Source organism: Notamacropus eugenii, chromosome 1 (assembly GCF_028372415.1).
Source record: "Notamacropus eugenii isolate mMacEug1 chromosome 1, mMacEug1.pri_v2, whole genome shotgun sequence".
Classification (NCBI taxonomy): Eukaryota; Metazoa; Chordata; class Mammalia; order Diprotodontia; family Macropodidae; genus Notamacropus; species Notamacropus eugenii.
The window spans coordinates 343639551-343664289 of record NC_092872.1 but is presented as its reverse complement, the minus strand read 5'-3'; the positions used below and the strand labels follow the sequence as shown (position 1 = coordinate 343664289).

Sequence of the window (24739 nt, the reverse complement as noted above, 5' to 3'; positions counted from 1 at the left end):
CAGGGGTTGGGGTAGAGAAGAAGAGGATAAGCCAGCTACCAAACTCCTTGAGAAAGACAACAAATGCACTAGGGGATGAGAGGCAACTGTCACAAAGATCTAGTTAGAGTAGCATATTAATGGGATAACTCTCAGAGGACTAGAAATTGCAAAATGCTGGGGGCATAGAAGGTTCTGGAAATGAGAGGAACAAGTGAGAGACCCAGTGTGTCAGGGGTGCATGAGAGAAGATTCATGTTCTACTACTGGAGAAAATGACCACAGATATAGTGCCTTCTGGAGCTGTCTAGTTTTTCTTCAGTTCAAGAAGATTGAGGAAAGGTGAGAGGAAAAGGATTTTAGCAAACATAGTGGAATGAGAAGGCAAAGAAACAGACTTTATCAGGATAGGAATGAGGTGGATGGGAATGAGAAAACTAGGAGTAAGAGGGGTAAGCAACCAAGGCCTCCAAATCATGAGAGTTTGGGTAGAGAAAGTGGAGTTGGCTAGCTACGCTATTGGGGAAATGTCATTTGAATAGGGCACCCACACTGTGATAGTATCAATTTGTTCTTTCTCAAACACTGTGAAGGAAATGATAATGTTAGGCTTTCAGGTAAATACCTAAAGATGAGGATCTCAGAGGCCTTCGAATCACATTCTGTGCCAGCTCTTTTGGTTTATCCCAAGATGGTGATAGATAACACCCAGCCAGAAGATGCCCTACCTCTGAGCCATGCAGGTGTGATCTATGGTCAGAAGCCCTGGTCCTGGTTGTGAGAGGCCCTGCACTTAAGGTCCTAGTGTCAAGGTGTCTAGAGTCTGGACATTCAGTTACAGAAGGTTGAAGTGTTGTTGGTTTTCTTGGGTTATTCAGTGAAACAGGAGAAAGTAACTAGTCCTTCAATATCTGGCTTAATGTACTTTGAGGTTCAGGACTCCAAGGTGCAATAGAAAGAGGAGAGCCAATGTTAGAGACAGGCTTGACACACAAAAGGATATCAATTCCCTTGAATCAGCCGGTAGCTTCCATTAAGGCTACAGGAAGACTATAACTTGTGCAGATTAATGGAAGCTTCTTATATTGCTCCAAATTTTGGACCTCCCACGACACCATCCATTGCCACTTGGCTTCATGTTCTCCTCTCTTATAGGCTTTTCCTCAAACAGATCATCAAGAATGCACACAAGTTTCTGACCTGCTAGGTCACAACCCTGATCACCCAAAACTGTGGAAACAGAACTTCCTTGTTTCCCACAGCCCACAAAATGGAACACAACAGAAAACTGTAAAGAAAGCCAGTTTTATTGAGGGGAACTGCACACAATAAGAAGGAACAGTCAGGGAGGATGGACACAGGTCAGGTCTGCTAGAATCTTTGATGGAATCAGGCACCAAAACCATTAAAATCTAGTGGATTTTAATAGGGTTCTTATGTAGATCAAGCAGGACCAAGTATTGGGATGAAGAAATAAAGAGCTTGTTCCTGGTGTGCAGCTCAAGGTTGAAGGACTGGTGCTGATTCATATTGGGAGGAATACGTGGGAAATTGGTACCTAATTGATAGTCACATTCCCTATTGAAGGTTAGGGTTAGGGGTTAGGGTTAGAATTTAGGGTTAGGGTTAGGAAGGAAAAAAGGGGCCTTCAGTTGTTATGGAGGTCTTTCTTTGGCTAGGTGGCTCAAGGGATTTGAGTTTCTCCAGTGCTTCTTTTAGCAGGGAGGAAAGCTACTGAGGGTCCTTACAATCCACCCCAGCACCCAGGACAAAATGGTTAGATCATTTTGAGCAAAGCCTGTAGCTAGTAAAACATCCAAGCACCCACCTTTACAGGGAGCCAGATCCTCAGGAGTTCTATAAGCCCACCCTGCAATAATTGTCAGATCCAGTTCCCCCTCCCCCATTTGATGGGGTGGAGTCAGGAGAGTAAGTCCAGGACTCCTTTCCCAGACTAAATATTCCTGTTTTGTTGTGGTGTTGTGGGAGGCTCTTTAGCCCATCCCATGGAATGCATGAAATCTGCACAATTGTTTATTTCTGGACAACTCAGGTAGATGATTAAGGCCATGGGTTGATTTATGAAGGCTTTCACAGAAAATTCTATGATGATGTCTATAGACAGCCCTCATAGGTCATCTGTAATGGAAAACTCCCACCTTCTCTCCTCTCAGCCAGTAGCACTAGCTACTAAGGTTACCCTCCCCATACTGCCAGAGATGGTCCTAGTGGGGAAATCTCTCATGCTGTCAGTATAGGTGGCAACTGGGAACTAGCACAGGACCCAACTGCAGGTGCATTGGGATTGGTCCATAAGAAAGCCCTGGAGTTTATTTCCAATGTTAGGAGTCAGAGGACTAATAGATAAGTCAGGAAAGCTGTGGTCAGGTGGGTGGGTATGGGGTAGGTTGGGAGGAGATTCTCAGACTCCTATCTTGGGGACTAAGTGTTATTACAAGGCAGAATATAAAGTATGTAATGTGAAGGGCAATAATATGAAATTGGGTTGGAAAAGTACATTGGAGCCAGTTTATATCACCAGCCTCAAATGTCAGACTGAGTTTGTATATTATCCTAGAGACAGTAGAGAGCAATTGAGTGGTTCTGAGCAGGGAACTAACTGTTCAGTATTTCTTAGGAAAATTATTTTAGCAGCTTTGTGGAAGGTGATTTGGAGAGGGCATAGGATAGAAGCAGGGAAAGTTTTTATAGTGATCAAGGGAAGGAATAGGAGGACTTGAACTAAGGCGGTAGCCCTGTGAATGAAGAGAGAAAATGGGAGAAATGTAGAGAAAGACTTGGTAAGATTTGACAGCTGATTGCAGGGAGTAGGGAAGAAAGAAGAGTCAACAGTGACCCCAAGGTTGCACAATTTGTGGATTAGAAAAATGCTGGTGTCCTCAACAGAAATAGGGAAATTTGGAGAAAGGGCAGGTTTACGTAGAAAGTTACTGAGTTCCTTTTTTGGACATACTGTGTTTATAAGGTTTAAAGGTTTGAGATTGTTTCAAGAATTTTCAGGCTTGCTAACCACTTCATGAATAAACCAGCACAGTTTAAGAACAGATGGGTAAACTGCAGTTTATCCACTTAAAAGTGTAACCTACCCCATCAGTAGATGATAGGCATGTGTGTATCACAATTCCAGAGATGACGTTTGGCCCAGAATTTAGGTAAGATCAGGTCATGGGTGGTCATGTGTGATTTGTCCTTTGTTCTTTTAGAGGACCATGACATCAGGAAGATGTGAGTCACCAGCCTCACATTCACTTCTAGAACTATCTGAGTCCAGAGGCCAAACATAGATTAGGACAACTGGAGATGGCCCAGGATGCCATGGGAGACCTTGGCCTTTTTAAAAAGCTACAGTCTTTGTTGAGTTCTCACTTTGACTGAGGCAACACCCATTAAGTGATTAAATTAGGTCTGTTTAAGAAGTGAGTCAAGGGATAGACCCTTTACTTAAAAAAAGCATACTGGGAGGGGAAGACCCTCAGGGTTGCTGGGCAATGTCAACTCTGAAAATATTTGGTTAAAAGAGGCAAACAGACATGTATATTTATGTATGTATGTATGTATGTATGTATTATTTATTCCCTTAAAGCTAGCAGTATATGATCATGGAACCAGAACAAAATCTCTGATTGCCTGATAGAAGAACAACCAGGCTTAAATAGGTTTTAGGGTAATCCCAGGATCTCTGCATCCCTCAGATTTATATTTTAACTATATCATGAAGAAGAATTTTCCTTAGTTGAATAGGTTGTAAAACACAGTGAGACAAGACAATTGACAAGGTAAAGTCAGTTGGAGATTAAGATCCCAAGATATTTGTTTCCTCTGTCTCTGCATATCAAGATAAAAAAAAAAAAAAATCCCACCACTCTGGTCGTAGGCATCCTATCATAAACAGGTCTTTGAAGTTGCTGATACAGGAAAAGATATTTTTAGAGCAAACCAAAACAATTGGATTGATTAGTTCAGACTTTGGTCCTTAAAAGTCCAAAAATTGATATTAAATGTTATCATGTCCTCCTTTTGGTCAAAGGCAAGCTGAAAGTTCCACCTATATTCCAAGGAACGTATGGAAAAACTTTATATTTCCTCAGAGGATGGAAAAGGAAGTTTTAAAAATCCTTTCTTTGTTGACCAGGGAGATGCACTATTCTCTGCACCTGGAGTAGGCCCTGAAGATCCAGGGAAAACAACCATGGTCACCATTATTTTGTTTACCAAGGTGGTGGAACATTTGTGGGCCAAAGTTAATCCTAGTCAGATACCTAGCAAGACAAGAGCAAGGACAGTAAGCACCCCAGCAAGGGGTGAAAGAGAGGTAGAGGTGGAGGGATCTGAGTAAGCCTCTCTCCTCCAGGAAAGGGAACTAAACATATCATACCACTGGGTTGCTTCAGCCTTTTCCCTTAACTGGGTGGCTTGAGAGTGAAATATATTTATACTATTCTGTCTCTGTTGGGATTTGTTAACATTAAAACAATGTTCCTCCTCCAGGAAAACACAGACACCCTCCTGGGCTGCGAGAAGTGCATCAAGTGCTCTCTGATTTTTCAAGACCACTCTAGCCAGGGAGCCAAGTTAGCTCTGCAAGTCTCCCACTACTTTGGCTATCCTGTCATTCATGTCAGTGATCTCTCAGGATAGATCTTTGTAAATGTCATTTGCAATAATAAACCCTGCTGCTCTCACCCCTGTAACTGCCAAGATGCTGCCTCCTAAGATGAGGGGGAGGATCTGAATGGCACTCTGGGAGTAAAGAGACTTGGAGAGTTGGGTTCAGTGATAACTAGGTCTTGAAATGTTATGGGTATTGGGGTCATGCCTGGAATGTATCGAAGGTCACGCACAGCTCGAACAATGGTACACAGTCCTGTCCACTGGGGAGAAAGGGTTTGATAAAGGGATGTGCCACACAGAAAAAAAAATTCCCAGGGAGGGTGGTAGAGTAAGGGAAAATGTAAGGGAATTCAGGAACTGGTTGATATTAACCCTGGCTTCTTTGTAAACATAGTAGCCCTTGCTCTGGTTTGGGGGAGTACTGTTGTACAGAAGTTGTGACTGAGAAAGAAGTAGATCCATAGAAGGATTTAGGCAAGGGTTGTTGGTCATCCCATTGGAGATAGGGCCATACCCTTTTTCTGCCCCTAAGTATCCCTGATAGTGATCCCAATAAATTGTCTCATTCTCCATTTTATCAGGCCATAGCTTTAGGCGGGACCCAGGAGAGGAACGTGGTATTGATGAAGAACCAATTGCTACTGCAGGAACATCTGGCAGGTCATCCTGCACAGTCGGAGGAACCAGAATTACCTTGGGTTGTATTGGTTCCTAGAATCCTAAGGAGAAGACAGGGATACAAAAATAGAATTTGTTTCCTCTCTTATAGTTGAAGATAGCCTACCAGGGCGCATCCAAATCATATAGTTGTACCGGGCAGGGTTGAGGTTCCCTACAGGGGTTCCAGAGGAGTGATTAGATAAGTAGCAAAAAAATAGCAAGGGGTGCTGTAGAAGCCCAGGCTGCCTTTGAAAAGATAGGACCTTTAGAGATATTCAAATTCAGATGGATTTGAGTTTTTGCCAAATGCTTTCAGAAGTAGGGGGCACCAAGAAGAAGGCTGAATTCTCTGTCAGTGTCTGGTCCTCCTTGAGAATTACAGTTGACCTTTCAGGAGTTCCTTTTTCAGAGAATCTGAGGCCCTCAGTTGGGTGAGTGTGAGCGGTTAACTTGACAGACCCCCAATCAAAACCAGAGATAGGTTGTACTGAAACACATCCTAGAGGGTCAAGGCACAACCAATAGTTGGACAGGTTAAATAGCCTGACTGCCTCCTGGCTCAGCTTCCGCATAGGGTGAGTATAGAAATGGGAGGTTGCTTTTCCCCCCATCCCGGGTCATCCCCAGAGATGGATAGCCTTTGCAAAGCAATAGCAAATAAGCAGAAGGATCAAGTTGCAAGGTGGATCAAGGTGAGGAGTTCAAGGAGCATAGTGGAAGTATGGAGTGACTAAATAAAAGTCACCAGTCTTGGGTATATAAGGGGCTCAGGTGGGGAGGGAGGTGTTCTTCATGCTGGTCTGTTCCAGACTCTTGGGAAAGCTGTTTATGTCTGATGTTGTATTTTGGGAGCCCCATTGAACTGGAGGGCAAGGTCTCCTATTGACTCACGTGTCTACTCTAGAGCGGGGACCATCTTCAGATGTGACAGATGGATGCAGGAGTCTATTCCTTGGAGTTTGGCAGCAGTAGAGGTTGTGAGCAGTATCTGGAAAGGTCCCTTTCACTGTGATTCTAGAGAGTCCAATATACCCAGTCTCTGGAAGAGATAAGGGAACTGGCCTCAGATGGTGGACCAACATTATACAATGATCAACTCTGATAGACTTAGCCCTTCTCAGCAATGCAATTATCCAAGACAATTCCAAAAGAGTCGTGATGGAAAGTGCCATCCACATCCAGAGAAACAACTGTGGAATATGAATGCAGAGTGAAGCATACTATTTGCATGTTTTTTTTAATTTTTTGCTGCGGAAATACAGTTCACATCACTGTACATCTATAAACTATAATAGTTTTTTTTACTTTCTTAGGGAGTTGAGAGGGGAGGGAGAGAGTGAGAAAAATTTGGAGCTCAAAATCTTATAAAAATGAACGTTGAAAACTATATTTACAGATAATGAGAAACGTTAAAATACTATGAAGTGAAAAAAGAGAAAAGATACGAGATTGAGAGACAAAGTCCTGAACCTGATAAATTTGCTGACTAAGCTTAACACAATATTCTTGAAGACAATGAGAAGCAAGTAGGGAAAGATCAGCTGGGATAAAGGGCATTGGTTTCCTAGTGACAGTCTCCTAAGGAGAATGTTTAGTCTTGCCCACAGGTAGAGACCCAGAGGTACCTTGATCCATGGAGCCTGGAAGTCTGAGGTAAATTTTCCTAGTAATCCTTTTAATACCCCATTATTTCTCTCTACCAACCCTGAAGACTGGGGGTGATTAGCACAATGTAAGTGCTGGTGGATTCCCCAAGCCTCCAAGATGGTTCTGAGCCCCTGGCCTATAAAATGAGTTCCCCCAATCACTATGAACTTTCTGTGGGACCCCCCAGTATGGGATAATGTGTTCACATAGGGCTTTTCCTACCATCCCTGAAGTGGCTGCCTGACATGGGAAAACCTCTACCCAGCTGCAAAACATACAGACCATAACAAGGACAAACTTATATCCTCAGCAGGGAGTCAACTGGATGAAGTCAATTTGCGAGATCTCAAAGGGTGAGAAAGGGATAGGAAAGCAGCCTCTGGAGGCCTAACGGACTTGAAGGGGTTGTATAGAGGACAAGGATGACATCCAGGCACCACCTCTTTGGCCACCTTTTTTGATATTCCCCACCAATGCTGGAAAACAAGTTCATAAAGTTTATCTGGTCCCCAGTGACACAAATTATGTAGGTGACTTAGTAATGGTCGATGGAGTTGGTGAGGGAGAATGACTTGCTGTCCATGTTTCCAAAGTCCTATTTCAGAGTCTCAGTGCATCCTTATAGTTCCCACTGTCTTGCTTTTTCAGGAGAGATGAGGGCTTGAGCCTCTATTAAAGCTACCAGATCAATAGGCAGGGAGAGCAAGGGGGGAGGAGCAGGAAATCATTACAGGAACGGGGGTGAGAAGGCTGCTTCCCTGGCTACTTGATCAGCTAGTTGATTCCCTACATCTTCAGGAGTGGATTCATGAGAATGACAGGTAGTTTTGATAACAGCTACGTTCCTGGGAGTAGTAGACATTCTAATATCCTGGAGACCTGTTTACTGTTCTTTATGAACTGTCCTGTGGAAGTTAAAAACCCTCATTGCTTCCATAACATTCTAAAATCCTGGGCTACCCCAAAAGCATATCTGCTGTCTGTGTAGATGTTAATCTTCAGACCCCTTCCCAATTCACAAGCCCTTGATACTGCTTCTAGCTCTGCCTGCTCTGCAGAATTAGCATGGGGGAGAGGGCGCTACTCCAAAACCTGTTACCCTGGTGATACCAGAACCTGCTACCACTTACCCCCTGGAGTTTCTCAGGCTGGAGCCATCTGTGGAAGACTGTGAGGTCAGCATCTGGGATGGACATCTCTTGGAGGTGGACTCTTGGAGTCAGCAGGTGGTCCAGGACTGTAATGCAGTCATGATTGGTGGGGTTAGACTCACTATCATTCATAATCCAGTTTGCGTCAAGACTAGGGAAAGTCTCTAGAAACTCCAGAAAACTAAAAAATTTAGTATATTTGGTCTTTTGATGGTGACCTGGGGCTGGGCCATTTTTTGCCAGGTGGCTGCTTGATAAATCTTGGGTGTGATGTGTATTTAGGAGGACCTCGATGGTATGAGGCACAAAAAATATCACTGGTGAATCAAAGATAATGTCCTCATTTTGTATACAAATCTCGGTTATAACAGTAACATTTCTCAGGCAGGTTGGTAGAGCCCTGGCTACTGTATCCAGTTGTTTGCTGTAATATCTTACTGGTATCTAATGCTTCCTGTGTTTCTGTGCTAAAATTCCTACTGCATTCCCTCCTTTTTCCATAGCAAAAGCACAAAAGGCAGGAGTAATTGGGGAGACGCAAGGCTGGGGGTTCAGAAAAGGAAGTTTTTATGGATTCTGTAGCCTGGTGCTGTTTTTTAGATAGGCAAAGGGGATCAAGAGTTTGGTGTCACAGGGCTTTATACAAGGGGCAAGCCAGGACAGAGAATCCAGGTATCCAAGATCGACTCTCCAGCAAGACTCATAAAGGTTCCAAGTTGCCTTTTGGATGTTGGGAGGAGAAGATTACAGATAGCTTGAATTCATGAGAAATCCAGGAAAACACTGCCCTGAGAAATGACATGCCTGAGGAATTTTACAGAAGGACAGCAAAACTGAAGCTTATCTCAGGAAGCTTTAGGAGCACTATGCATCACCCCATTCCTGCGGTCAGGTCAGGAGAGCAGAGTAACAGGTTATCTTCATGCTGGAAGAGTGCTGAGAGGTGGGGAAGGACAAGAGAGGCGAGATTGTTATGCAGGGCTTGACAGAAGTAGGAAGGAGATTCAGTGAAACCCTGAGGAAGGACGGTTCATGTATACTATGTCTCTCCCAAGTAAATGCAAAAAGGTATTTGGCTAACGGGGTACACGGGTATAGAAGGTGCTACAGAGATCAAACAGCAGTGAAAACAGTAGCAGATGGGGGAATAAGAGGTAACAGAGTATAAGGAGTGAGGACCACGGGGGGAGCAAGGTAGAACTTATGGTATTAACAGCATGGAGGTCCTACACAAGCCACCAGCCTTGGTTTACCAGGCTTTCTAATAGGGTAAATAGGAGTGTTGCAAGGAGAAGTACAGGGGATAATTAATCCCTTGGAAAGGAACATCTGGAGGAGAGGCCTAGCACCTTCAATAGCAGCACAGGGAAAGGGATACTGATGGACACATGGAAGAGGACAGGAAGTATCAATCTGAACCTCTATGGGGGCGGCTGTGGAAATGCACCCAATATCTGTATAGTCTCTGGCCCATAACTGGGGCAGGAACTTGGCCAGGGATATTTCTTCCTCAGGGGTTCCAGGTGTCTCAGGCTGAGGTAGGAGAGATAGAGCTGTTACAGGAGGTGGAGTAGGGGAACAGTAATCTAGCTGAAAACCAGTTGGGGTAAAGCTTAATACAACAGAAAGAAAGGGTAGGATATCTCAACCAAGGAGGTGACAAGGGGCCCCAGGGACAAGGAGGAAGGTGTGTTGAAAGTGGTCCTGACTGAGAATGACCGAGAGAGGACTAGTTTGGAACTCCCTGAGAGGCTTATTAAAAACCTCCACCACTAATAGGCTATCATTACTCTTGAGGAAGAGGGGTGGGAAATTTTCAGGGATCCCAAACCGACAGAGTAGCACTAATGTCAACCAGGGCTAGAATGGGGTGACCTTGTACTACCACAGACAGTTCCCCTGGTTGAGAAACAGAAAGGGGTAAATAGAAATCGGATCCTGCAACCCTTGCTCTGAGTACCCCTATGGTTGTTTGGGGGAGGGGTCTTGGAGATATTGGTGTTTTTGAATTTCTATAATCTTGAGACAGTTCTACATTGAGATTTCCAATGCCTTGGCTTCTTGCAATAATGACAATTACTGGGTTTATGGTCCCATGCTGCATTGGGAGTGGGGCGTAAGATTGGAAAGAGATCTGTCAGTTGCTCAAGCTGTACAGTATAAGCCTGATCCTTTTTTTTTGTTTGAAGTTCCCTCTGCTACTAGGTCTTCCTCAGCCTGTGCTGCTAGGACCTGGGTGAGCTGGGAGGCAAGTACAGCTATAAATTTTGGGTGTTTAGACTCTGGCTGAATGATTTTGATATTCCGTGATAGGGAAGGTTGGAGGTTATTAGCAAAGTAGGAGAGAAACTGAGTTTGTCCCCCACCTTCCCGATCGTGGACTGAGCCAGAGTTAGCATCAAAAACCTCAGCTAAGCGATTATAAAATTGAAACACAGTCTCATCAGATCTCTGGATGACACACTTAATTTTAGAAAAGTCTACAAGTTGGGGAAAGGCTGCTGGGATAACTTCAACTAAGACTTCAGCCTTACGGCTTTAGCCTCCTGATAAGAGTTCTTCCTGATTCTTATGAGCAACCCAGTCTATTTTTTTGCATTTCCTCAGTTGTGGCTTTTTATGTCCACCTTTTTCCACCAATTTCTGGTTTTACCTTTCCCAACCAGAATTACCACCAAAAGGCAAATGTTAAGGGATCCCTGGGCTGTAAGACAGGAGGGTGACCCTGAATTGATCAGCAAAATCTATGAGGTCCTGGCAAGGATCAGGGAAGGCCTTTCTCATGGCCTGTAATTCGCCTCTGCCTTTCTTTCCCACCCAGCCATCTCAGCAAACCAACGATGAAAACATTCCCTCTCCTGGTTAGAAGTTTTGTTGGCTTTGAACTTAATTTGTTTTTAAGATAAAGTAACTTTGACTGGTCAAAAGAGCCCTATTGTGGCCAACATAATTTAGGGCTATCTTTAGTTAACTGAACACAGCGCTGGCAATACTTGTGATCATCAGGTTGGGAATGGCCTGACATGTAAGAAACAGGGGTCTTGTCAGCCAGATTTCTAATTTTAGTTTTTGATTGACCCATAGCTAATTTTCCTAGATTGATCTTTACCTCTAGGGGATCTATACAGAGCATTTAAACATAGATGATCCCTGCTCCCTGAGCTAGCTTTAAAGGGAATTTTCTAAGCCAGGGATTGGGTTGGGACAGGACAGGGATGCTCCGTGAGGTGATGGTAGCAGTAGCAGCAGCAGCAGCTGCTCCGCAGTCAGGTCAGGGAGGGCAGGGGAGGAGGGCTTGAGGCACTGTGCATGTGTAGAGGTGTGCTCCCTGCCCCCTTCTCCTCTCCCTCTCCCCACCTCCCTGCTTGGGGGGCAACCTCGTGGCTCCTTTCCCCCCCTCACATGCCCCCTCTCCTTTCCCTGCCTGGGGCAGCCTCCCCCCACCCCCAATCAAGTCAAGAACCCAAGCCACTGGAAACAAACCAGAGGCAGTAGGAGTAACATTTGCAAACTTTGGTGGAGTCTTTTATCATATTTCAGATCCCAGTGGGGACAAAACAAAAGTGATGGTCAGTATTTCTTTGAAATTCTACAAGGAACTGCAAGCACATGGAACTGATCAGTTGTTGAAGAGGGTATATGGAAGTTTCTTGGTAAATCCAGAAGCAGGATACATCTCTTTGCTATATGACTTGAGAACCAGCCTACATCAAAGGACTCCATCAAGCATCAGGCTGGAATGTTTAAACAAAACTATTTTGCCTCCATCTTTGCAAAATACTTCAAATTCCAGGAAGAGGGAAAGGAGGGAGAGAACAGGGCAGTAATCCATTACAGAGATGATGAGACTATGTATGTTGAGTCTAAAAAGGATCAAATCACCCTTGTCTTTAGCACGGTATTTAAGGATGATGACAAAGTGGTGATTGGAAAGGTGTTCATACAAGAGTTCAAAGAAGGACATGGGGCCAGCCCCAGCCACACAGCTCCACAGGTCCTCTTCAGCCACAGGGAACCTCCTAAAGCTGAAAGACACAGATGCCGCTGTGGGCAACAATTGGCTATATTACTTTTGTGCTATTCTCCCGCCATACCAATGCTGATGCCAGAGTCAACACCATTAACTTGATTCACACATTCTGGGATTACCTGTACTATCATATCAAATGCTCTAAGGCCTATATTCACACCAAAATGTGGGCAAAAATGTCTGACTTCCTCAAGGTGCTGAATCACGCAGACCCAGATGCAGAAAAAAAGGAAATGAAAACAATCATGGGGAAGACATTTTCATCTTGCTAAAGTCATGGGGACAGAAGGAGTAGGAGGCTGATAACAGAAGGCTGGTGCACTTGCTACTGGATAATTGCACCTCTCCAGATTCTAAAGGAATTCTCCCATTTTGGTTCTATTTTGTACACATTTGGAAAAGAATCAGCAGAATCAAACTGTGCTTGCAAGGACTGCGTAGTTCCCAAGAATTAAAAAAAAAAAAAGAATTCCACTTTGATCAATTTAATTTCTTTTCTTTATGCCTCCCTCACCACCACCACCTCCCTCCCTTCTCTCACCCACTTTTCCAAGCTGTTTCGCTTTGCAGTATGATACTGGTGAGGTCAAGAAAAGAAAGACATCAGGCTGGGTGGGAACCAGCAACAGTTACTATTGATAATCACTCTCAAGCTAGGAGCCCTTAGGCAGGGGCCCATCTGAGTCCCAGAATGGGTGTTGCCTCACCCTAAGTGAGTACCTGCAAAGACCTTGGCCTAAAGGGCCCAAGGCCTTCCACTGCATCCTGGAACTTCTCTAGTCATCCTGAGGAATATCAGATCGCTGGATTCAGATGGCTCTGGAGAAGTGAGGCTGGTGACCAGCACAGCCCTCCCTCACTCAAAACAGAGTCAAGTGCAAGTCATGTCATCATTTCTCTGATGGCATGGTCTTCTTCAGCAACGAAGGATGGAACACAGTCCTGTGAGTAGATGCAGCTGACTGAGTGGGGACCCAGCTAGCTGGGTAACTCAACTCCTCTCTCCTGTCTGCGGCCCCCTCCCCTTCCTTCTCCTCTCCAAAGGAAGGTAAATTTGGATGCCAAAAGATGCCCACCTGACTTGGGTTTTACTGACTCTTGTCCTGTCCTGTCCTAAAACCTTAAACCTACTGCACTCTGAAACTGGGACTCCAATGGGCCCCTGCCTAAGGCCTCCTAGCTTTAGAGTGATTATGGATAATAACTGTTGCTGGTTCCCACCCAGCCTGACGTCTTTGTTTTCCTGACCTCATTAAAGGGGCCCTGCCCTGGCTACCTCTTAAACAGGCCTATTCAATGAATGGGCATTGCCTCACCCTAAGTGAGTACCTGCAAAGACCTTGGCCTCAAGGGCCCAAGGCCTCCCACTGCATCATCATCCTGATGAATATCAGGTCACTGGATTCAGATGGCTCTGGAGGAGAAGTGAGGCTGGTGACCTGTACAGCCCTCCCTCACTCGAAAAAAAAAAAAAAAACAAAGTCAAGTACAAGTTATCATTTCTCTGATGGCATGGTCTTCTTTGGCAGTGAAGGATGATCACAATGATTCTGGTAATGAGCTGCAGGAAATACAATATTAACTTGTTTTTCTCCTAAGTGTTTGGGTTTAAAACTCCTGTATCTAAAAATACGGTTCGGGTCAATAAAGAAAAATCTTTCTATTACAAAAAATAAAGAGAATTTTTAGACTTCAACCAAACTAGTGGGAGTCCTTTGGAAGTTGGGAATAGGAGGACTTACCTGACCCTGTCATAGTCAAGGACTCCAGGAAAATAACGGATCTTGAGGCGCCTGATTCTTTTGGCGTTCACAAGGTAGGGAGTTGTTCTCCTAGTCCTTCAGTTTCATCTGCCTGTCATAGCACCATAACTGTCAACCCTGAAAGTATTTGATTAAAAGAGGCAAATGTATATGTGTATTATTTATTCCCATAAGTACATGATCATGGAGCCAGAAGGAAATCTCTGACTGCCTGATAGAATGACCAGGCTTAAATATGTTTTAGGATAATTCCAGCATCTCGGTGTCCCTCAGATTTATGTTTTAGCTATACCATGAGAAAGGATTTTCCTTAGTTGAATAGGTTGTAAAACACAGTGAGACAAGACAATTGATCAGGTGAAGTCAGTTGGTGATTAAAATCCTAAGATGTCTGTTTCCTCTGTCTATGCATGTCATGATAAAAAAAAATCCCACCACTCTGGTTGTAGGCATTCTGTCATAAACAGGTCTCTGAAGTTGCTGATACAGGAAAGGGCATTTTTTAGAGCAAACCAAGGCAGTCTGATTGAATAGTTCAGACTTTGGTCCTTAAAAGTCCAAAGAATGATATTAAATGTTATCAGCAGTTACTATCTACATTCATTCTGAGCCACCCTGTCCAAAAATCAACCATTAAGTGGTGCTTGGGCAGGGACTTAGTGTTGGCCAATCAGTGAGAGCCAAGTGTTTAAGGCTTGGTCTTTAAGAAAGAAATCTAGCCATTTAACCGGAAGATAATCAGTTAGGTGTTTCAGCCATCAAAATTTACCTTCCTTTGGGCAGAGCACCCTCAGGTAAGGGTATGAAATTCCTTGTGGGAAGAGGAGAGGGGAATACAGGAGCCAAGTTGTCTGACCAGAACTGGCTGGTTGGTCCCCATTGGGGCAGCCTGAACTACTTACAGGTTGTGGCTTTGTTGAGGCTTGGGCACCTACCCCATCAGTTTTGTTGAAGAGAGATGGGAGACCTGGTTCAAAATGTGAATGAATTCACTTAGACCTTTGTAGCCATTGAGAGCTTGCCACAAAAGCAGCTGGCCTGAGATTTAGCAAGGAGCTTAAAAAAGGCAGTGATTCAGGAAAGGACCAGATTTATTTAGGATAATTTTAGGGTTTTCTTAGGGGGGGGGGCGGCGGTTGGAGATCTAAGATAAGTCTTACAAGATAAAGAAGTCTTGCAAAATAAAGACACTGGGTGGGAGCTATGAATAACACAAGATAAAGGAGATAAGGAAATCCCATTTCCCAGGATTAGACTCAGAACCGGGAATTTTATGGTCCAGGATAAGGGGAAGTTTTGTGGTAAGAAGAGACTTTAGGGCATCTTTAGGTTAGAAAATAAACCAGGGACTTCACAGTCCTTAATATTATTTTTAACTCTTAGGGCACTGTTTTTACCCATATCAGTTTGTCCTTCATTCTGAAAGAGGACCATGACATCAGAAAGATGATGCCATGACTTGCAAGTGAGTTGGATTTCAGTGAGGGAGGGCTGTGCGAAGTCCCCAGCTTCACTTTCACCTCCAAAACCATCTGGATCTGGTCACGTAGGCAAGTTTACAAAGCAGCTTTAGGTAAGATTAGGCTGGACACAGAAACAGGGAAAAGGTACATTTTTTTAACTTTCTGTTTATTATTATTATGATTTTATTTGTTTTCAGTGTTCTATAATCACTTCCATATATCGTAATTTTTTGCTTTCCCCTTACCTCCCCACTCCTTCTCTGAGACAGCATACAATTTTATATGGGTTCTACACATACATTCCCATTAAGTACTGTTAACCTGAAAGTTTGGTTAAAGTAGAGGCAACAGGCTAAATGCATACATTTTTATTATTCTTATTATAAATTCTCTCTAAAGTAAAGCATGGATTCCATGGAGCCAGGATCAGAACCTGACTGACTCAGTACAGAAGTCGCCTGGCTTAAATACATTTTGCTGTGAGAAAGGAACTCTCTTAGTTGAACAAATTGTAAATTTAGTAAGACAAGACAATTAACAAAATAGTATCAGTTGGGTTTTATGATTCCAGGCTGTGTAAACTTCCTTCCTGTAGCACATGTCTCTGTGACATACGATAAGGAGAAAATCCCACCACTCTAGTGGCAGGCATTCTGTCCTAAACAGGTCCTTGAAGTTGCTGACACAAGAAAGGGTATCTTTAACAAAGTTTCAATTGAAATTACAACCCAGGACATTTGTGTTTTTCCTTATCATTAGCATTTGTAAGGAAGTTACTAAGTCAGCCCCATCTGCTTCACTGACATACCAAAAGGCATTCTATGAGTTTACTTAAGATTAACAAAAGAGACTGTTAGGTCCAGACTCTTCTTAATTCAAGCTTTGGCCGTTATTAAAGTCCAAAATTTATATTAAATATTATCAGTACATTTTCACCTTAGTCATTTGCATAGAAGGATTAAAATGAGTGGGAGAAATCATAAAACAAAATACAAAAGAAAATGATCTGCTTCATTCTGTGACTGAATTCCATAGTTCTTTCTCTGGATGTGGAAGGCATTTTGCCTTAAGAGACCATTGGGGATTTTTTAAGTCCTTGTATTACAATGAAGTACTAAGTCTACTAGAAAAATTCCTTGCACACTGTGGTTGTTGCTGTGTACAAAGTTCTCCTGGTTCTGCTTGTTTCACTCAGCATCAGTTCATACAATTCTTTCCAGGCCTACCTGAAGTCCTCCTGTTCATCATTTCTTATAGTACAATAGTATTCCATTACATTCATATATCACAATTTATTCAGCCACTCCCCAATTGATTGGCATCCCCTTGATTTTCAGTTTTTGGCCACCACAAAGAGAGCTGCTATATTTTTGTACATGTGGGATACTTTCCCATTTTTATGATCTCTTGGGGATACAGTTCTAGTAGCATTATTACTGGGCCAAAGGGTATGCACATTTTTGTAGCCCTTTGGGCATAATTCCAAATTGCTCTCCAGAATGCTTGGATCAACTCCCAGCTCCACCAACAATGAATTAGTGTTTCAATTCTCCCACATCTTCTCCAACATTTATCATCTTCCTGTTTTGTTATGTTAGCCAATCTGATAGGTGTGATGTGGTATCTCAGCGTTGTTTTGATTTGTATCTCTAATCAGTAGTGATTTAGAGCATTTTTTCATATGACTATAGATGACTTTAATTTCTTCCTCTGAAAACTGCCTGTTCACATTCTTTGACCATTTATCAATTGGGGAAGAAAAGGTACATTTTTAGGAAGAGAAAAAGGATGTTTTAAATTTTTAAAAAAAGACCTTTAGCATAGCTATTCACATCAAATCAAAGGAAACAATGTCCTTATCAGTCAGTTAATTAACATTTGTTAATTTTATGCCTTTATTAGATAGGATGAAGAGAAATGGTTGAGTTTCTGAAACTATTCAAAGTCCACTGAATTTTCTTTTGGAAGCATAAAGTGATTGGGGGAAGGGAACTACCAGGAAACATTCCATGTCCCTAGGGAGTAAATGTAACATAAAATGGAGTCTGTTATGTTCTCTCCAAAGGAGACAAGGTATCTGAGATGTTCAGCCAAATATATGCGTATAGAAGTTGGGGATTAGAGTTTATGAGAGTGATTGTTGTTGTTCAGTTGTCTGATTCTTCATGACCCCATTTGGGGTTTTCTTGGCAAAGATACTGTGGTAGTTTTTCATATCCTTCTCCATCTCATTTTACCCAAGAGTTATGCAGGGTTAAGTGACTTGCCTAGGGTCACATAGCTAATAAGTGTCTGAGACTGGATTTGAATAGAGGAAGAAGGGTATTTCTGGGCCCAGGCCCAGCACTCTATCTCCTGGGGGTGGGCTCCAGGCTAACCCCAGGGACCTGGGCCATGTGGAAAAATCCAGGGTGGGGGGGGGGTCCTTTTTGAGGTTCAAATCCAAAGACTTGGTATTTTCCTTTTAGGGGTTCAAATCCCATCTCCATCTTATCTATTGCACTACCCAACTGCCCAGGAGAGTGATTAGGGCAGAACATATAGATTTGCCTGTCATCTACATAAAGATAATAACTGAACACAAAGGAACTAATGTGATCACCAAGGGGGAAAAAAGTACAGAGAGAAGAGAAAACTCAGGAGAGAAACTTGGGGATAAGAAAGGGAAGAAGATTAAACAAATGAGACAGAGAAGAAAGAGCCAGACAGGTGGAGGGATAACCAGTGTCACGGAAACTAACAGTATGCTGGATAAGGGGTCTGTAGTCAAGGGGGATAAAAACTGAGATGAAGCCATTAGAAAACCCTTCCCTTTCTTTTCCCTCCTTTGTAGCTTGAGATCTTGGCACCACAATACAACAAAGAATACTAAACAAAAGGAGAACTTTACAGCAATTTACAATCAATTACAGTCAATCAATAAACATTAAGTACCCATGCTGTACAAAATAGATTAAAGACCTAGCTTTCTAAGTACCAAGTATATTTTAAATACCACCACCCCCACCTAACTTTTTTTTGTTTTTAAATGTGGTTTGATTTGAAAAACAAGTGCTTTCCCACAGGCTCAAAAGGAAAACTTCAAATGAAAATCTTACCAAAGTTGAAGGAGAATGTTGAGGCAACACAGTTACGTGAAAGCCCTGCTACAAAACACGGGTTTGTGTCATCTTATAAAATTGTATTACCGTAACTATCATCTGATTTCTGTAGAGGTGTTTCTTTTGGGCTGTGTGCTTTTCAGATGAACTTTTAACTGTTTCTGTGGCTTTTGACAAAACTTTAATAGTGACAGAAGTCTAACTTGTTATTTTTAAATTCCTACTTAAAGGGTAATTAAAGATATCTGGCAAAGGAAACATTTAAACACACAAACTAATTCTTCAACTTCAATTAAGTATATATGTCTTCCTAGTCACTTACTATACTTTAGGTTTTAGGGATGCAGATGCCTAGAAGGCTTTGGGAGCTGAATTAGAACTATAAAAAAAAAAATAAAAGATGGTAAAAGAGAAGAGACAGAAGAAGAGAAGAAAAGGTTGCAAGAGAGCAGTCACTTGGGAGGAGGGTGGGCTTGTAGAGACAGGTGGAGAAGGTAGCATCTGATTTGGGCCTTGAAGAAAGGGAAAGACTTTAACAAACAGAATAAAGAAGACTCCATTCCAAGCTTGGGTGATAGAGCAGAGACTGTGAGGATGAAAATAGAAGATTAAGAATCATCCAGTTTCTGTACAATATAGATCACATTACAAGAAATAATTTGAGGACATTAGATAGGTAATATTTTGATATGTCTTCTTTCCAAAAACTATACAACTTGACATCAAGTAATGAAGTTTTCAAGACATTTTGATTTTTAATTAAAGGTAAATGATGAAATTATTTCTTTTGAATAGGTCTGATATTGTTTTTATATTTATAGAACTTGTCCTGGTTTGACTCCTACTTTTTTATATGGCTGTTTTTGTTTTAGCTGTTATGAGTATTATAATAGGAAAAAATAGGAATCCCCAAATAAGAAAGTCTGTCAACTTGTAGATTTTAATATTTGTTTATAAATTTTAAAAAGTGTTTGTTTGTTAGTATGCAGTTGAATGTTGCACACCAAAAAAAACTACAAAAAAGTCATATTAATGAGGACTCCAAGAACCTGAACACTCTTGCACAGAAGGTATGTGTCCTTAATCTGCATTTCATGGAATATTAGATCTTAAGGGATCTCGAGACTATCCAGGGATAGGGAATCTGCAGCCTTGAGGCCACGTATGCCCTGCTTTGACTGAATCCAAACATCACAGAACAAAAATTTGGATTCAGTGAAAGGGTCACACTTGAGGACCCAGAGGGCCACTGGTTCCCCACCCTTGATCTAATTCAACTTCCTCCTTTTATAGTGGAGGAAACTAAGGCTCATGGATGGGGAAGTGACTTGCCCAAGGTGATGGGGTTAGTATTGGAAACTGAGTTCAAATACAGTGGTTCCCAGTACAGTGGTTCCTAGTATAGTGGCATTTTCATTGTAACCCAATGTTAATGTCTTTTGATATTCCCAGGTAGATATAGCCATTAACTTTAACAAAGCTGGAATTAGAAATAAACTGATTCTTTTCTCTTAGCCTGTTTAGCAGTGATATTACTAAGGATAGATTAATATAAAGAATAAGCTATAGGAAGGTGCACATAAATAGATGTAAGATAAAGTTAAAAATGTACATAGTGAACACAACAATGTCAAAAGTAAAGGATAATAACACCAAAAATTACATTAATTGCAGAAACTCAGAATTTTAGAGCTGGAAGGCACCTTAGGGGCCATATAGTCCAACCCATATCACAACTTCCCCCCATTCTTTTTATAATACACCCAGGAAATGACCATCCAAACTGCTTAAAGACCTCTAATGAGAAAAAAAAACTCACTGCCTTTTAAGCCCAGTTCATTCCACTTGGAAAAGTTCTAAATATTTTTCTTAATTCTTTATATCAAGCCTACATATGCCTCTTTTCAACTTTCTTTCTTTGCTGCTGGTTCTGCCCTCTGAACCCAAACAGTACAAGTGGCAATCCTTTAGATACTTAAAGGCAGCTGTCATATCTCTCATATCTCCCCTGAGTCTTCTTTTCCCTATCCCTACTTCCTTTAACTGATCCTCGTGTGACATGGATTTCACCATCCTGGATGCCCTCCTCTAGACAATCTCTAGTTTATCAGTATCCTTCTTAAATTGTGACACCAGATGTGATCTCTCTGGAAGCTGTGCCTTTTTTAACATAGTCTTTCAGTGGCATCTTAGACAGCCACATCATATCACTGACTCATATTAAGTTTTCAGTTCATTAAACTTCTAGGTCTTTTTCAGACAAACTGCTGTCTAATCATACTCTCAACATTTTGTAATTTCAACAATGATATTTTGAACCTAAGTGTAAGATTTCACAATGTTTTTCTTACTGGATTTCATCTTAATAGATTCATCCTAGCGATCTATCCTGTCAAGGTCTTTTTTGATTCTGACTTTATAATCCAATTGGTTAGTTCTCCCACCCAGTTTTTTTGTCATCTACAGATCTGATGAGCAGACCATAATACCTTTATCAATGATAAAGTCATCCAAGTCATTGATAAAAATGTTAAGTGGCACTGAGCCATGCTGATTTCTTTGGGGCATTATAGATCACCTACTAAAGTGATATGGAATCGTAAAGCTAGTCTTTGAGTTTAGTCATGTAGCCACTTTCTAATCCAAACAATTGTATTCAGTCAGTCAACAAGAACCTATGAAGCACTTTCCTTATCAAGTAGGGTTTGCACTAGGTACTAGGAATAAAAATATAATCAATTAATCACAGTAAAAATTCATTAAGCTTCTACTATGTGCCAGATACTATACTAAGTGCTAAGGATAAAAAAGAAGCAAAAGACAGCCCCCTCAAGGAGCTTATACTCTAATAGAGGAGAAACCATGCATACAAATCTATACTAAGCAAGTCATATCCAAGATAAATAGGAAATAATTAACAGAGGAAAGGATTGGAATTAAGAAGGGTTGGGAAGGCTTCCAGTACAAGAAGGAATTTTAGGTGAGACTTAAAGGAAGCTAGGGAAAACACTATGCAAAGCAGAAGAAGGAGCAAGGAACTTACATTCTAAGAAGGACAACAACAGGAATATATATATATGTATAGACATCTACATGTGTATATGTGTATACATTTAAACGGAATAGCTGTGAAGAGAATAAATACAAATTAGCTAAATACAAGGTATTTTGAGAGGGAGGCTTGGAGGGGTCAGGCTTCAGGTACAGGGTGGTGCCTGAGCTCCATCTTGAGAGAAGAGAGAGATTGTGAGTCAAGGGTGAGCAGAGAATGAATTCCAGACACGGAGACAGCCAGTAGAGTTAATAAAATGGGAGAGAGAAATTTATGTATGAGGAACAAAGAGCAGGCCAATTTGAAATAAAATCCAATGAGACTGAAATGGGATAAGGTTATCACTATCTAGTCAGCCTTTTCCCACAGGTTTTCTTTTAAAAGAACAATATGAAATATTTTGCTAAAAATTTGGGTAAACTTATCACATTCCCCCGATCATAAAATCTTGTCATAAAAGGACGTGACCTGATTCTGATGGGACTTTGGAACAGCTGCCTTCTTTGCTACCTTCTGTAAAGTCAAACTCACCAGCCTATCTATAGTTTGTTTTTGTTGTTCTTCAGTTGTTTGGTTGTGTCTGACACTTTGTGACCTCCTGGACCGTAGCAGACCAGGCTCTTCTGTCCTCTGTTATCTCCTGAAGTTTGTGCAAGTTCATGTTTGTTACTCATGACAGTATCCATCTCATCCTTCCTTCCTGTCACTTTCTCCTTTTGCCTTTAGTCTTTTCTAATACCAGGGTCTTTTCCAATGAGTCCTTGTCTTCTCATTACATGGCCAAAGCATTCAATCTCCAGCTTCAGTGTTTGCTCTTCTGATAAACAATCTGAATTAATTTCTTTAAGTATTGATTGATTTATCTCCTTGCTGTCCAAGCGTCTCTCAAAAGTCTTTTCCAGCACCATCATTCAAAGGCATCAATTCTGTAGCAGTCACCTTTCCTTATGGTCCAGCTCTCTCAACCATACTATCATTACTGGAAAAAAAACAACACATCTTTGACTCTATGGACCTTTGTCAGCAAGGTGTTGTCTGCCTTTTAGTATGCTCTCCATACTTTCCATAGCTTTCCTTCCAAGGAGCAAACCTCTTTTAATTTTGTGGCTGCAGTCATTGTCTGCAGTGATCTTTTAGCCTAAGAATATAAAATCTGACACTGCTTCCATTACTTTTCCCTCTTTTTGCCAGGAAGTGATGGGACCAGTTGCCAAGATCTTAGTATTTTTAATATTAAGCTTCAAGACATCTTTTACATTTCCCTCTTTCACCCTCATCAAGAGGTTTCTTCATTTTCAACCTATAGTTTACAAGCTATTCTTTCTTCTTTTAAAAATCAGGACACTGCCCCTCTTCATTTCTGAAGCACCTATTTTCCAGATCCTTTTGACTATCACTTATAGTGTCTTTGCTGTCCAATTATGTAACTCATTCGGGCCACTTGTACCCTGAATTTATCAAAACCAATTAGGTGCTCTTGTTGGTCTCATTTGTCCTGGTTTTCTATTCCCTGTTAGCTATTTTTGTCCTGTCCTTTCCAATGCAAAGGTCATTCTTCTTGGCAGAGAAAACAGAGTAAGAATTGTGCAGCTCTGCCTTCTCTCTGCTGTCAGTGATCATTTCAACTCCTCTCCTTCCCTCCTCCTCTGGCACCCATGTAGACTCATCAGTATCTTCAAGAACTTAGTATTTTTCTCCTCATAAGAATTGTTTCTTGGTGTCTCAAATGTTTTTCCTCTTTATTGTAGCTATTCTCTGTTGCATCTACTTTGATAGATTTACATAGGCAGTTTTTTTCTCATTCTTTTTAGTTTAAAGCACATTTGATAAAAGGCATTAAATCAATTTAAGGAAAATTAACATAATACACAGCAGCTAACATATGTAAAACTTTGAAGTTTAAAACATTTTGCGTACGTTATTTCATCTAATCCTTATAACAACCTTGTGATTTAGGTGCTATCCCCATTTTCCAAATGAGAAAATTGAGGCCCAGAGAAGCCAACTCAGTTGTCCAGAGCTACACAGCTAAGTATCTGAGGTCTTCCTGACTGCAAGTCCAGTACTGTCCATTAAGTCACAGTACCTTCCATGACAATTTACATGTAATGTAGCTGTTATTAGATGTTACATTGGAAAATCCCACTTTATATACACTTTGGTGGGAAAAAATGAACCAGCTCTTTTTTCACTATGAGTTAAAGCTAATTCTGCATTTGAGAGGCATAGTGAATGTGGAGCTATGAATCAGAAAGAACTTCATTCACATTCTGACTTAGATACTTAGTAGTTGAGTACCTTTGAGCAAGTCACACTTAGCTTTTCTTAGTCTGTTTCTTCAGATGTAATCCTTGTAAGGATATAATAATGTCTCTTACCTCACAAAGTTGTCATGAAGTTCATAAGAGAAAATGTATGGAAAAAAGCTTCATAAACATTAAAGTCTTAATGTGAATTATCTGTGCTTATAAGTTAGAAATTGATTCTTTCTAACATGCTATTTTGAATAAAGTTGCTTTTGTTGCCTTTCATTCTCAGAAGAAACATGGAATAATTTTAGTTAACCATATCAATTTTATCATTAATTCTCATTCCATCTAGGAATCAATGACTAATGATGATCTCCAAGGTGAAAGTAATCCAAATAACACTCAAATAAGTTCAGGTAGGTTTGATTTTTGTATGTGTATATGTACGTATATGTATATATGTATGTATTTTATATATGTATGTATATTTTCTTTAAAAATATTTTATTGACTTTTTTATGGATTTTGCTGTCACTCCTCAATATCACTCCTTCTCCATGTCCCTCTATATGGAACCCTGTCTTGTAACAAAGAACAGTTAATTAGAGCAAACTGATACATTGACATATAAGGTGCCCAAAAAGTTTTAGTGGAGTTTTAAGATTAAAATAGCACTAACTTTTGGGACACATATATGGCAGCTTATATTTTATTTCATACCTGTTGACTACTATTTCTCTACCAGAGATACCAGAGATATTTTTCATTAATAGTCTTTTGGAATCAAATTTGGCCATGGAATTGATCTAATTTCTGATAGTTTTTAGAGATATTTTCCTTTACATCTTCATGGTCATTGTGTAATATTGTGTTATTTTCTTCTATTCATTTTGCATCACTTTATACGTCTTCCCAAATTCCTGAATTTTTAATAGTTCTTGTTTATTATGGCATAATCATATTCCATATATATATATATATATACATATACATATACATATATACATATACA

General features: G+C 41.1%; 1 protein-coding gene and 1 pseudogene across 3 annotated transcripts in view; both read left to right on the top strand.

The window, feature by feature from the left end:
- The window catches only part of MEIKIN (meiotic kinetochore factor), a 160916-nt gene that overhangs the window by 16731 nt on the left and 119446 nt on the right, over positions 1–24739 (top strand). For all 3 annotated transcript variants that reach the window (XM_072629978.1, XM_072629976.1, XM_072629977.1), the window contains 3 exons: positions 18391–18484; positions 19409–19496; positions 24080–24143. In XM_072629978.1, the coding sequence (XP_072486079.1) occupies positions 18391–18484; positions 19409–19496; positions 24080–24143 (246 nt within the window). The remainder of the gene's footprint in view (positions 1–18390; positions 18485–19408; positions 19497–24079; positions 24144–24739) is intronic.
- On the top strand, positions 11504–12410 carry LOC140525742 (actin-related protein 2/3 complex subunit 2 pseudogene; annotated as a pseudogene).